At 54.7% G+C, this 12,418-nt stretch overlaps 1 protein-coding gene across 1 annotated transcript in view; it reads left to right on the top strand.

Moving 5' to 3' along the window:
- The window catches only part of PTPRN2 (protein tyrosine phosphatase receptor type N2), a 686,072-nt gene extending 676,265 nt beyond the window's left edge, over positions 1-9,807 (top strand). Inside the window, 3 exon segments of the mRNA XM_060107962.1 lie at positions 2,723-2,796; positions 9,472-9,539; positions 9,789-9,807. Coding sequence (XP_059963945.1) covers positions 2,723-2,796; positions 9,472-9,539; positions 9,789-9,807 — 161 coding nt within the window.
- Positions 9,808-12,418: the final 2,611 nt, after the last annotated feature.

The following is a 12,418-nucleotide window of genomic DNA, read 5'->3' as shown; positions in this document are numbered from 1 at the left end:
GACGCTGCCCTGAGCAACCTTAAAAAGTGGGGGGTTAAGTCTGGACCCCTCAGGATTTTGTGTCTAAAGGACTAGGATCGTCTCTGAGCTGACGCATCAGACTCCACTCCACACCTCGTTCTCCTGGCTTCCACGGACCGGGAGGACAGAGCTGCCCAGAGACAGCACTTCTCCCAGAAGGCTCTGCTCACAGAATCTGCGGGGTCACGTTCACTGAGCATCTAATACGTTCTGTGCATCGCGCGGTCACCACGCACTGGCTCGCGGGTCCCCACGAGGCCCCTCGGTGCCTGGCTCCCGCTGGAGCTTCACGCCCACCCTGGATGCGCCCAGGTGGAGTTTTCTGTGTTCTGCCCACAGTCGGGCCTCTTCACACTTGGAATTAAACTGCAGCAACAGCTCCGTGCTGCGTCCAGAGGGGCCACCCTGACCAGGCAGCTGGGTGTTTCTGGGGGGATGAGAACTCAGGTCTCAGGGGTGGGACTCCCCCCTCCCTTGCTCGCTCTCCACGTAGGACTTCAGTTTCTTAAGGCAAATCTGTGGTTTGAAGAAGCCCATTTCTGTGTTCCTTTGGGGAGATGAGGAAGCAGGTTCCTGGCACAGGGGCCACTCGGGGGGCCACTGCACACGTGGCTGGGGGACCCCCACCCCCCATAGCTCCTCTTTCACCCACTGTTTCAGGCTGTTCTGGACTCACAGGTTCCCCCCAAAACAAGACTGTACATCTTGTGACCTTGTCAGCTTTCAAAAACTTCTGACACCTTCAGAGGAGCCTTCAGGCAAACAGAAGGAGACCCTGTCTTCCGCCTGGACGAGTTTCTCGGCGGATCCCCCAGAAAGAAAGACTTTCTAGAAAGATGATTCAAGAGTCAGGGGGGCTTGGGGTGTTCCCATACCCGGCGGATGGCGTTCATTGTCTGGAAGGACGGCCAGCTTAGATGTGATGAGCTCATGCCACACTGTCCCCACACCTCAAGGCACTCGGACTGGCCACCGTGCTGGCCGAGGGGGGTGAGCCTGGATCCTGGCCTCCCGGTCTCAGCGACTTACTGCCGGATTCCCAATACTCGTGGCACTTTCCCTGATGTGAGCACAGCACCTGGTTGGAATGTGTTTCCTCCCAGCCGTCCCCACCTTCCCTCCAGCCGCCAGCCCCTCCCACTTCAGGCACCCTCTCCCTGAGACAGTGTGCGGTCCCCCCACCTTCTCTCCCACCCTCATCCGTGTCCCCAGCGGCATCTCCCTGCCACTCGGAAAAAGGCGCTGGCAACTCAGCTGTCACCCACGTGGGCCTCAGGCCTCCTCCCAGGGCACTAAGGCTGCCTCGGCCTTGGACGTTGTCAGGCCGCCTTCCAGCTCCCGGCCAGGGGCAGAGCTGTGCACACGCAGGTGTGGTGGGAGTGGGAGACCAGAGCCGTCCTGGTAGCCACCAGCCCGGTCTCGCTTCCACATCTGGGTCCGATGAGCACAGCTACCTGCTCTGCGTGACGGGGACGAGCCTCAACTTCCCCTGAACAGGGAGTGGTGTCAGTTCTGGCGCCGTGAGACAAAATGCTGCGCGTGACATGCACCTACTGGGGGCTGGTGGGGGGGGGTCCCGGCGGACTTCAGAGGTGCGCCCCACCCAAGCCCCCAGCATTTGACAGGATTGCACGGCAGACGTGAGATGCTCCCCTCTGAACTGTAAGAAGCTCGCGAGCTTGGGACCTGGTCTTGTTCGTTGTCCAACTACCAAAGGACCTAGCAAGATGGAAAAACAAGAATATATGCAGAATTCATAAGGTTACATTTTTAAACTCAAATAGTATTATTTCTGTGGCACCCAAGTCACCTGGTGTCAGGTGGGTGCGTCTGTAGGAGGGGATCTAGGCCACACGACTAAGCCGTGAGCACGTGGGGCGTCCTGACCTTTTCTTAACGTTTGGAACACTCACTTCTAACAGGCAGGGAACTCTGCCTTTAGAAGCCAATATTTAGATGTATAAGATTAGTTAGTCTAATTTTTCATTTCTCTGAATAAAAATCCTGTGCAATAGAAATTAAAGTTTATATGCTACTTCCTATGACTTAAAACATTGTTGGGGGATTTCCCTGGTGGTCCAGTGGTTAAGACTTCGCCTTCCAATGCAGGAGGTGCGGGTTTGATCCCTGGTCAGGGAATTAAGATCCCACATGCCTCGCAGCCAAAAAACCGAAATATAAAATGGAAGCAATGTTGTAACAAATTCAATAAAGACTTTAAAAATGGTGCACATCAAAAATATCTTAAAAAAAAATTCTTGGGCATTCCCTTGTGGCCTGGTGGCCTAGTGGTTAGGATTCCGGGCTTTCACAGCTGTGGCCCGGGTTCAATCCCTGGTCGGGGAACTGAGATCCCGCAAGCCATGCAGCACAGCCAAAAAATATAAAAGTCTTAAAATGCCACAAAAAAAAAAAATTCAAGAAAGCCTTAGTCCCTCCTGGCGACAGCTTGCTGTGGGTATGTATGTATATAAGCATCTGATAACATTTTTCAGCCCAACCTTCTTGAATCAGTGCTAATGAAAGCTGCCTTGCCCTGTTTTCTTGTGTGAACCCTGAAATTGCCTGCCAGCTGGGCAGCTGAGGGATGACTGTCATTGTCATTTGGCCGCTGAGCCCTGAGGGGCCCCAGCAGCAGGTGAGGGACGCAGAGCACGGATTGTCTTGTGCCTGAACTCAGCCCAACTTGTGTTTGTTGCAGGCGCTAAAGAGATCGACATTGCCGCGACGCTGGAGCACTTGAGGGACCAGAGGCCACGCATGGTTCAGACAAAGGTACTGTCGGCCAGTCCTCGGGGCTGCCAGGGCTTTGCGGGGGTGGGTCTTTGTGTGGAGGTTTTCTCGAGAGGAGCGAGGGTCAGGCCGGCTGGCCTCCTCCCAGGCCAGGGCTGCACGGGGCAGGATGCGGGCAGCCCCTCCCTGCAGGGTCGAGGGCAGCTCCCGCAGCAGCCCGACATTTCAGCCTAAGCAGATGCAGTCAGACCTCAGGCCCTGGGAACTCTCCGTGCGCCAGATTTGGGGAGGGAGGGGGAACATTGCAGTCTTACAGTCAGAGGTCAGTGATAAACGCCGGCACCCCTGCATGGAATGTTCTGTGTTCATGCAACATTCTGCCCACCTCCCGTATTTCCAGCTCCCACAGCTGCAGCTCTGCCGTGCGGTCATCAGGACAGTGGTCACCAGAATGACCCCAGTTGCTGCTGGGTCCCTGAGCACCCTGAGTAGCTCATGTGCATACTTATTAAAAAGGCCAAGTTTGCAGCAAAAGGAGCAAAGACAAAAGATTCCTGGTTGGCCTTGGGTTAACCAGAGCTAGAAACAGGTCACTGTGATGACCCATTCTCTCAGCATTCCAGAAATATCGGTGTCCAACCACAAACACTCCCACACATCCTGCAGCCATAAAATACAGAATCTTCTTCTCAGTGTAGTCCCGACACTCCAATGCCATTAACGCCTCCACCAAAGGCCAAAAATCATGAAGACGCCCTTGCAAAATCACTGCTTTATACTTGAGGAGACTTTAAGTTATCATAAGCTCTCCTGTGAAATCAAGCTGGGTTGTGCTTTGGTGCCTGGTGGTGACAATTCTGGGACCCCAGTCATCCTGCCTCGGGGTCTTACTGTCCCCCACAAAGGACAAGCAGCTCCTACGCCCTCCCTCCCTTGCTGTCACTATGAGAAATCAAGCAGGACAGTGCAGTGTCTGAGCCCGAGGGGAGAGAGAACAGTCTAAATGCCACCCATTCCGTTGAGGAGGAAGAAGCCAAGAGCCTGGTAAAGTCCAGCGAGCACACTTTGACCTTGAAGATCATTTCAAGGCCCTTTGGCTGGTTCTGCGTCGTCAAAGCCGCAAGCACTGAGGCAAAACCAACTGAATTCTCTCGTAGAATCAGAAACCTCTTATAAGTAGGCCCAGAGGAAACACCCCGTGGTCAGGATCTCTGCCCAGCCCTGCCCTGTCCAGCTGGCGATCACAGCTGCCCTGCTCTTTTCCCGCATCTGGGGTGGGGCGGGGGGGAGCGGCTTGATGACACCAGCACTGACAGCCCGTCTGACCCTCTGCTTTATTTCGGGCCCTAGAACGTGCGGCATTGTCACCAGACCCTGATGTGGAATCTTATGTGAAAGCCACTGCACACTTTATGTTTTCTTAGATTTTTTGAAATCTGAAATTATTTCAGACCTGCAAAAACTTGCAGAAAAAACACAAGTAATTCCCGTGTGCCCTTCACCGGCTTCCCCCTGTTGCGCTTCGTAACCACAGGGACCGAGCGAGGCCAGGAAGCTGGCCCTGACTCGACGCCACCAACTCACGTACGGACCTTTCTCTGGAGCAGGGTCCCTCCCGGGAGCAGCCACACGGTGCGCTCACCGGTCACGTCCCCCTCACCTCCTCTGGTGGACAGCGTCGTGGCCTTGAGGACCAGCCAGGTCTGGTTGTGCTTCTGTGGACTGTCTCTGGCTGGGGTGTGTCTGGTGCTCCCGTGATGGGGTCCGGGTGTGCGTCTTGAGAGGAGTGTACCACAAGAAGGTGTGTGTCCTCGCTGGAGAGGTGAGCTCGGCCCCTGGGCTCAGGGTGCGGCTGCCAGCGTTCCCCGCTGGTTACTCTTTCTCCGTTGGCAGTGGTGGTGTCCCGGGGAGAACTGGACCCTGCTCACACCTGTTTGTTTGTGGTTCAGCTTTATCCCCACGCGATGCCATCCCAGTGCCCCGTAGCCCACGGGTTTAGTGCCCGTGGGACTGACCGTGCTGGGGGTTGTGGTCTGGTCATCCAGAAATGCGGGGTTGGTTCACTGTCCTGGATGGTCTGGGCCCTACGTGGCCACCGGCAGCTGCACAACTTCACACGTCCCAGAACCGGGGCTGGGGCAGCAGGGGCGACTTACAACCAGGAATGAAGAGCCGATTCGATCTCTGGTCAAATCTGCCTTCCATGTCACACCGTTGACTGCTGTGTGGATAATGCTCAGGACCCTAAATTCAAACCCGTCTCTTCCCTCCTTGCAGCTGGGCCCCTCCCAGGCAGGCCCGTCCACCCCCCAAGGGTACAAGGATCCTCAAAACACACAGACTCTGGGATGGATCTAGGCAAAGTTATTGAGAAGACGGATATTCTCTGCAAAACAAAAAAAAAAATTCCTAATACATTACAAACCCCATTCAGCCCTCTGTGGTCTGCAGCCCATTGGCCAGAACGAGCCCAAAGGGGTGGATTCCCAGCCCTGCCTGGAAGAAGGGGCACTGCCCTGCGTTGGCATCACGTACCTTATAGTCACTAACATCCTGATGTCTTTAAGTGACAAAGGGACACTAGTGGCCAGAGGATTTTGCCCCAACATCCTGGTGCTCCCAGACGGCAGAGGCTGGGCAAGCTGTGACCTCCTGTGTGGGTGGACTGCCCCGGACACCCGCCCTTTTCCTGGGGTGCGTGTGAGCTCTCTGAGGCTGCCGTGCAGCGTGTACAGAAATTCAGCTCCTGGAATCTCAGGGATGAAGCACAGTAAACACACAGGCGCCCCCGTTCCTTCACCGATGGCTTCTCTGCCCAGCATCACTCCATGAAACTGAGCTTTCCCTAAAGTTCAATTTAGCAAAAAGGTAGGACATTTCCTCGGACAAGACAGTGCCGTAAATCTGAATGCTGTTTCCCACGAGCCACGAGAAGGTCCACAGTCTGTTCATTTGAACCCATTTAGTCAAATCGCATCATTTGAGCTGAATACAGTCAGAGCAGTTAATAAGCTCTGAGCTCGTTGAGGCTGGGGCCTGGGGCAGCCGCGGAGCCCTGACGCCTAGCCGGGCACAGAACTCCATTCGGCTGTAAAAAGTCACAGAGCGCTGTGTTTGTTTCCACCCGGAAGCAAGCTCTCGGTCAAACCAACCACGGATGCCTGGTGGACGGCTGCGCCCCATCGGACACTCAGAGGACGGACCCAGCCCTGGGGGGTGGAGGTAGCACAAGGGCGAGAACCAAGAGGACATCCAGGGAGAGGCGTCACGTGGGTGCGTGACATTGTCCACACGACCCCGTCACTGTACGCTCATAACAGGCCCAGCAAAACGCTCGTTTTCAGGAAGAGAGGTGAAATCGGGGGCTGCAATTAAAATAACACACTTCAGAGATGCGTAACGCTGTCCCCCGCGTGCGGCTTGTAAACAGGCTCCTTCCTTCCCCGTCAACGCATCTCCTGAAAGAAAGGTGCCCTTTTAATCAAGGCCTTGACACTTGCTTTTCCATCATAAAATTTCCTCTTACAGTTGTCACTTAGAAATAAAAGCCATTCGACTTGTGTGTTCAGTCACCTCCAAGTAATGATGTCACGTTTGCCCCCTTGGGATACACACAGGTGCGTCCACGTGGTCTCCGTGCACTGCCCCCCCCACCTGTCCCCTTTCTGCACTTTGACTTCACCCCTGTGTGTCCCGCTGCTTGGGTCCGCCCCTGACACCCTGACTCGCCTTCTTCCTGGAGGCGTGTTTATGCCTCCCGGTCTCTGTCTGTCTGTCTGTCTGTCTCTCCCTCTGTCTCTGTCTCTGTCTCTCTGTCTCTTTCTCTGTCTCTTCGTCCCTCTCTGTACTTCTGTCTCTCTGTCTCCCACCCTCCCCGTGCACACGCACGTACACACGTGCACACGGCACACGGGCCCTGCGCCCCATCTCTGTCTCTGGTGTCTGAGATCAGGGGTGGAGCTGGGAGAGGGCATTCCGTCCTGACCCCTTTGAGGGCCACACTGCCCCGTCCTGTGTGGACGCGGGGCTCGGATGTCCTGCCTCGGCCGCTCCTCACGCAGAGGGGCAGGGACCCCGGGAGAGAGAGCGGACCGTGTCCCGCGGGTCTCCTGTGTTCAGCACATCTTCCTGTTTAGAGTATCCCAGCCCTCTTTCTGATTTCCTATCCTTGCAAACCCGGTCAGCTCAGATGTTTTACAGCCAGGATGTTCCGAGTCCTCCCTGCTCAGATGGCTCTTGTCCTAAGCTTGAGTCTAGGCCAAAATGGTCATCTTGTCATTTATTGAATTTTATTCCTTAAGTGCAGCTTCTGCCTGTTATGTGAATGGTTTTCTTAAAATAAATGTCTATCTTAAAAGGACTTCAAACGCTGGGTTCTTCCCGATTTCTGGCATCCCCACCCAGGCATCTCAGCTAAGGCGATGCTGCTCAAAATGTGGGCCACACACGGTCCCCACCCATGTCGGGGGAGCAGCTGGGGGGGCAGCTGGCGCCAGAGCCTTCCAGGATGACGGGCCCGGCGCTGACAGCCCCTCTCACCGCGGTCCAGCCCCGAGGGCCCAGCCTTCCAGGCTTTGCCGTCAGAGTCCTCTCGGCAGCTTAGCGGGGACCATCGCGTGGAGCCCGTGGACCTCCATCCCCTCCGCCACACGGTCACCCCAGCAGCGGCTTAAACTGCACCTGCTTCGTCCCACAGCCTGGTCCTCTGTGTGGTCCTGTGAACGGAGAGTGTTTAAATGATCACAGTCAAGACACAGGGGCAGGTCTGCCTCCGCCTTTGTCACTTCACGTGGTAGCAGAACTGTCGGCTTTCTTATTAGACACTTTTCTATAACATAATTTACTTCTCTTTGGCATTGGGTGTTTTCCGGTGTCTTGCTGTATAAGCAAGGCCACCGTGCTTATCTCTTGCTTGTCCATCTCTCCCTCTGAAGATAAGCTCTAGGGTGGATTCCCATATGAACACACATGTGAAATGTACAGTGAGAATCCCGAAGAGCCCCCTTCATCTTTTCACATTTTTGAGTCATCACGAGACCTTGGTCTGCCCGTCAGCAAGCCATCGTTTGGGAGGAGGCATCCGACGGGGCTGCTCCGCGTCTTGGACCAAGTCCTGCACGTGACACACCCCGCTGGGCCGACCGCTAGCTCAAGAGACGGCCGCACGGGGCGGCTTCCCCAGGGCTCGTCGGCCTCGAGGGGAGGAGACGGCCCGTCCATGCGGGAACGCGGTGCTGGGCTGTGCTGGGCCCACATGGGCGCGGCTCCTGCTGCACCAGCCCCGAGGGGGTCCCTGCACACGGGCCGGGAGGCTCTTCCGCAGGCGGATCCACCGTGTCCACGGGAGGCTCGTGGCCGCCAGCAGAGGCTCCGAGTTAGAACCCGGCAGATCATCCCTTCAGTGTCAGTTCAGGGGAACACTGGTGAGAAACTGGCCTTTGTCCCAAAGTGAGTGTTAAATTAGGTTGACTCTCTGCTGTTTTATTTTTTTAGCTAGTTTATTTATTTACTATCAATTTTTTAATTGTTATACAATTTTCAAGGTTACTTTCCACCTACAGTTGTGACAGAGAGCTGGCTTTATTCCCTGTGTTGTGTGGTCCATCCTTGAGCCTGTCTTACACCCAGTAGATGCAGCTGTCGCTCCCCCACCCTTGTGTCACCCCTCCCCTCCCACCGGTATCCACAGGTTTGTTCTCTGTATACGTGAGTCTGCTTTTTTGTCTGCTGTTTTAATTGGAGCTATTTTCTATGTTTCTATTACATACTGGCCATTCAAAGTGGAAATTAATCATTCTTTTGGGCTTTGGACTCAAGTCTATTTATGACTTGAATTTTCAAGTATTTAAGCCATCAATAGGGCTTTCCTTCACCCAGAATCCTCAGCTAGGTGATCATTTGCATAGTTTATTATTTTTGTGACTTCTTTGGTGTAGTGGGAAGTGCTTGATAGCACTACTTTAGAGTGTTTCATGCAGAGTTTGGGAGCAGGTGGTGGACCCGGGAGCCCGGGAAGCCCAGCAGGAGAGGTGGGCTCATCCGCTGTCTGCCGAGCCCTGGTCTCTGGAGGAGCGGATGGTCCCAACACCCTGGACTCGCCCCTCGTTTCTACCCAACAGTCCTGGCAGGTTTCAGCTGCACGAGAGGCATGTCCCGTCCGTGGTGCGCTGGCGTCTGTGAGCGCGTATGCGCGCATGTCTTAAGTTGGGACGGTTGAGGGTGACGTGAGGGTTCCTGGCAAACGGAGCGGAGCCGGGTTGAGCTGGGTGATGGGTGGATTTCCAGAGCAGCGAAAGCACCACCCGTTACATCCTGAGGCCAGGGAACCCCAAGGGGTCGCGACTGTGACCGTTTTCGTGGCGAGTCTAGGAAGGACCGGCAGCTGCATCCAACCCCACCCATCGGGGGGTCCGTGCGTTGGGTGCTGCCGTCAGAAGGAGCCTGGCGGGGCGCGTGGAGCCTCAGGCAGCCGTTGTCCTGCTTGTGTGTCTACTGGCAGCTTCTAGCAGCCATAAGAAATGAGGCTCTCCCACACGAGAAGTGTGGCTCGTCCGCGCTGGGTCTCATCCTGCAAACCAGTGCCCTGGTCTCCTTTCCACGGAAATCTGTGACCTTCCCTTTTTCTCCTGAACAGTTTCTCTCTGCAGAGAAACACACGGGAGCCCAGGGCTGGCGGAGAAGGGACCCCGTTCACATCTCCTTCCTCTGTCCCTCCAGGAGCAGTTCGAGTTCGCGCTGACGGCCGTGGCCGAGGAGGTGAACGCCATCCTCAAAGCCTTTCCCCAGTGAGTGCGTTTCCCGAGGCCGCGGGGAAAGCCGTCTGCAGTCACGGGACAACCTAACCACGTCTCCCAGTGCAGCTGCCTTGTAATCGGGTCCTTAAGACTCTGTAGTCAGTGCAGTTTAGCAGTTAAAATGTGTGTTTTTGTTCAACCAAACAATAATAAAGAGAGATCTGTGGGAAGATGCAATTACCGAGGGCAATCAGTTCATCTATTTTCACTTTCTTGAAAAAAAATTATTTTTCCTTAAAGCACCCATCCACATTCTTAACCGCAATCATGTCGTACTGATGGTGCAGTCAGCGTGGTCCCCGGAAGACAGTTGGTACGTGACCTGTCACTTCCTGAAGGAGTGTCAGCTGTGCAGGGTGGGGCCCGGAGAGGCCGATGAGGCACCGAATGGAGGCCACCGGCTGTAAGAAACTCAGTCGGCGTTTGTCTTGACAACAGTTTATCACTGGAGACACCGCGGCTTATTCAGGAGTTAGGTGGACAGGAGGTGACATTCTGCAGCTTTGGGGCAGATAATAAGAAAGTCGTCCCAGCTGTTCGTTGGATCCCGGCTTCTCAGCACCCTCCCCGCCCAGCACTGTCGACTGCCCCTCCCGACCTTCCACCCCCGAGGATGGGCAGGGCCGCTGGGGGCAAACGCTTTCCCACCCAGAGTGCCTGCTTCCAGGCCAGCCACCGCGGGGACCCCTCACCTGGGCAAGGTAGGGGGCGAGCCCCAAACTCCAGACACGGCTATGAACTACAAATAGGGATTTACACAGACGCAGCTAAACGCTTCCCTGCTGGGTGACCGAAATCGGAGGGGGGGCGGGGCAGAGCTGGGCACTCGGCCAGCTCCCGGCAGGCACCTGTGGTCCCCTCTCCGGGAAGGCTCGGGCCCTGCTGGCATCCAGAGCAGACCGGGGTGCTTTCACCAGGGGAGGGACGCAGGGAGACCCACGATTGTTTTGCTTTTTGCCTATGTGCGATCATAGCAGCTGGGGAAGAGGAATGGCCTGGGCTCCCCCCAGGGCTCCGACTCCTCATCTCTTTGCCTGCCCCCTTGTCTGATGTCACAGAGACACACACATCTAGCAACGATCTGGATTTGCCAAAATACCACTTGAGCGCCAAATGTACCACCCCCGCCCCGAACCAGAGAATGCACTTCCTTAAGCTGAGGACGCTTAAACATCTGGGAAGGTGTGCAGGCCGCTCTGGGTGTCGCTGGTCTCGTTTTAGGGAACAAGACGCTCCCCGGTGACCCTGGTGCCTCTGCTTCCCGTGTTGCACACCATTCTTTCCATCCTAAATAGGTGTTTTACATCTCAGAAGACAGTAGAATAGGGAAAGCGGCCGGCTGAATGGGGAGAAAAATGCCAAATGATTGTTTGTGTCTTTAAATGGTGTTATCATGTGTATCTGCTTTAACATCTATAATTTCTTTCCCAACGTTGTTTCTCTCTATCTGGAATCTAAATAATTAATAGAAACTAGTTTATCTGAATATAGGAAGCATATACCTACTTGTAATTTCTAACTTCTTATGTTTCTTCAGTGTGAGATATATAAATATATTTAATTGTGTCCAATTAAACTTCTGATTTCACATTTGAATGGTCATTATTTCGGATGAGAGAGCAGTTTTTTCCCATCCATCCTGTTTCCTGAAGGTGCGGGCGTTTGGATTCCTAAAACAACGTGTGTGTATTCCTTAGAACGCTATACTGAGTTGCTATTTTATTTGCAGAGCTGGGTGTGTACAGGGGGGTGTCGAGTGTCACTGAGACTTTATTCATTAAAAAGTGATTTTTTAAAAGAAGTGATTAAACAGGGGACTTCCCTGGCCGTCCAGTGGTTAAGACTCTGCACTTCCACTGCAGGGGGTGCGGATTTGATCCCTGGTCGGGAAACTAAGATCCCGCATGCCACACGGTGCGGCCAAAAAAATAAAAAATAAATAAAATGAAAAGTGTTTTTAAAAAAGTGATTAAACAATCTCAGTCAAAAGATGGGAAGTGGCCTGTGCTCTGTGTGTCCCTGTCCCCTCTTTAGTGCGTGTCTGCCCAGGGAGTGTCGGGGAGCGGTGGTGGCCCCTTCTTTGCTGCCTGCAGAGGAGAGGGGGCCCTCCACCACTCCACAGAGACACGGGCCATCCCAGGAGCCTCAAAACCGGAGAACACGCTGGGAGCAGTCAAACCCTGGCTGGGGAGGGACAGCGCTGCTGGGTGTGCCCTGGCGGCTTCCCTCTTGTCCTGTGCTGGTCTATCTCGGCTGGCGGTAGCAAGACACGCGGCCTGTGGTGTCCAACTAAATGCTGGTGTTTGTATCTCAAGAAATCAGACCCCCAATCTCAACGGATGGGCGTCCACTTACACGCTGTTAGCTATGCCTCACCAGCATCTCCTTGCCCGAGTTTGCTTCTTGTTAAAAGCCTGCCCAGGCGTCCAGGAAGCTTCTGCCTTCCGTGTGTTGGAAAGTTGCTGTCACTGTTTCATACAAGCGCACGTAGCAATGGGTGACACTTCTCGTGATAAACACGTGTCAGAATCTGCATGTGACATAAAGATGCCCCTCCGGCCAGGAATATTGAGGGATGCTGGGCAAAATGGACCTTGCAAACGTTGTGCGTAGGCAGCTCTAAAGACAGGTGGGATATGGAAGGATCAGTGTGGGCAGCGTGATCGTTGCTGGACCCGAGGGGGCGGAGGCCCGGGTCCACGCGGTCCACTAGGGGTCAGCGCAGGGGGTGCTGGGAATGCATGCAACCGGCACCAATAAAAACACACACAGCCTTCCCTGTTGTGGTTGCCACAGAGCTAACGGATCCTCGCGGGAGGCCGGCTTTGGTTTTCCTGCGTCTGTGGCCGACCTGTGGTTCCAGCTTGAAC

The sequence above is a fragment of the Mesoplodon densirostris genome, chromosome 9 (genome assembly GCF_025265405.1).
Source record: "Mesoplodon densirostris isolate mMesDen1 chromosome 9, mMesDen1 primary haplotype, whole genome shotgun sequence".
In the NCBI taxonomy this organism is placed as follows: domain Eukaryota; kingdom Metazoa; phylum Chordata; class Mammalia; order Artiodactyla; family Ziphiidae; genus Mesoplodon; species Mesoplodon densirostris.
This window is presented reverse-complemented; position numbering and strand designations above follow the sequence as displayed.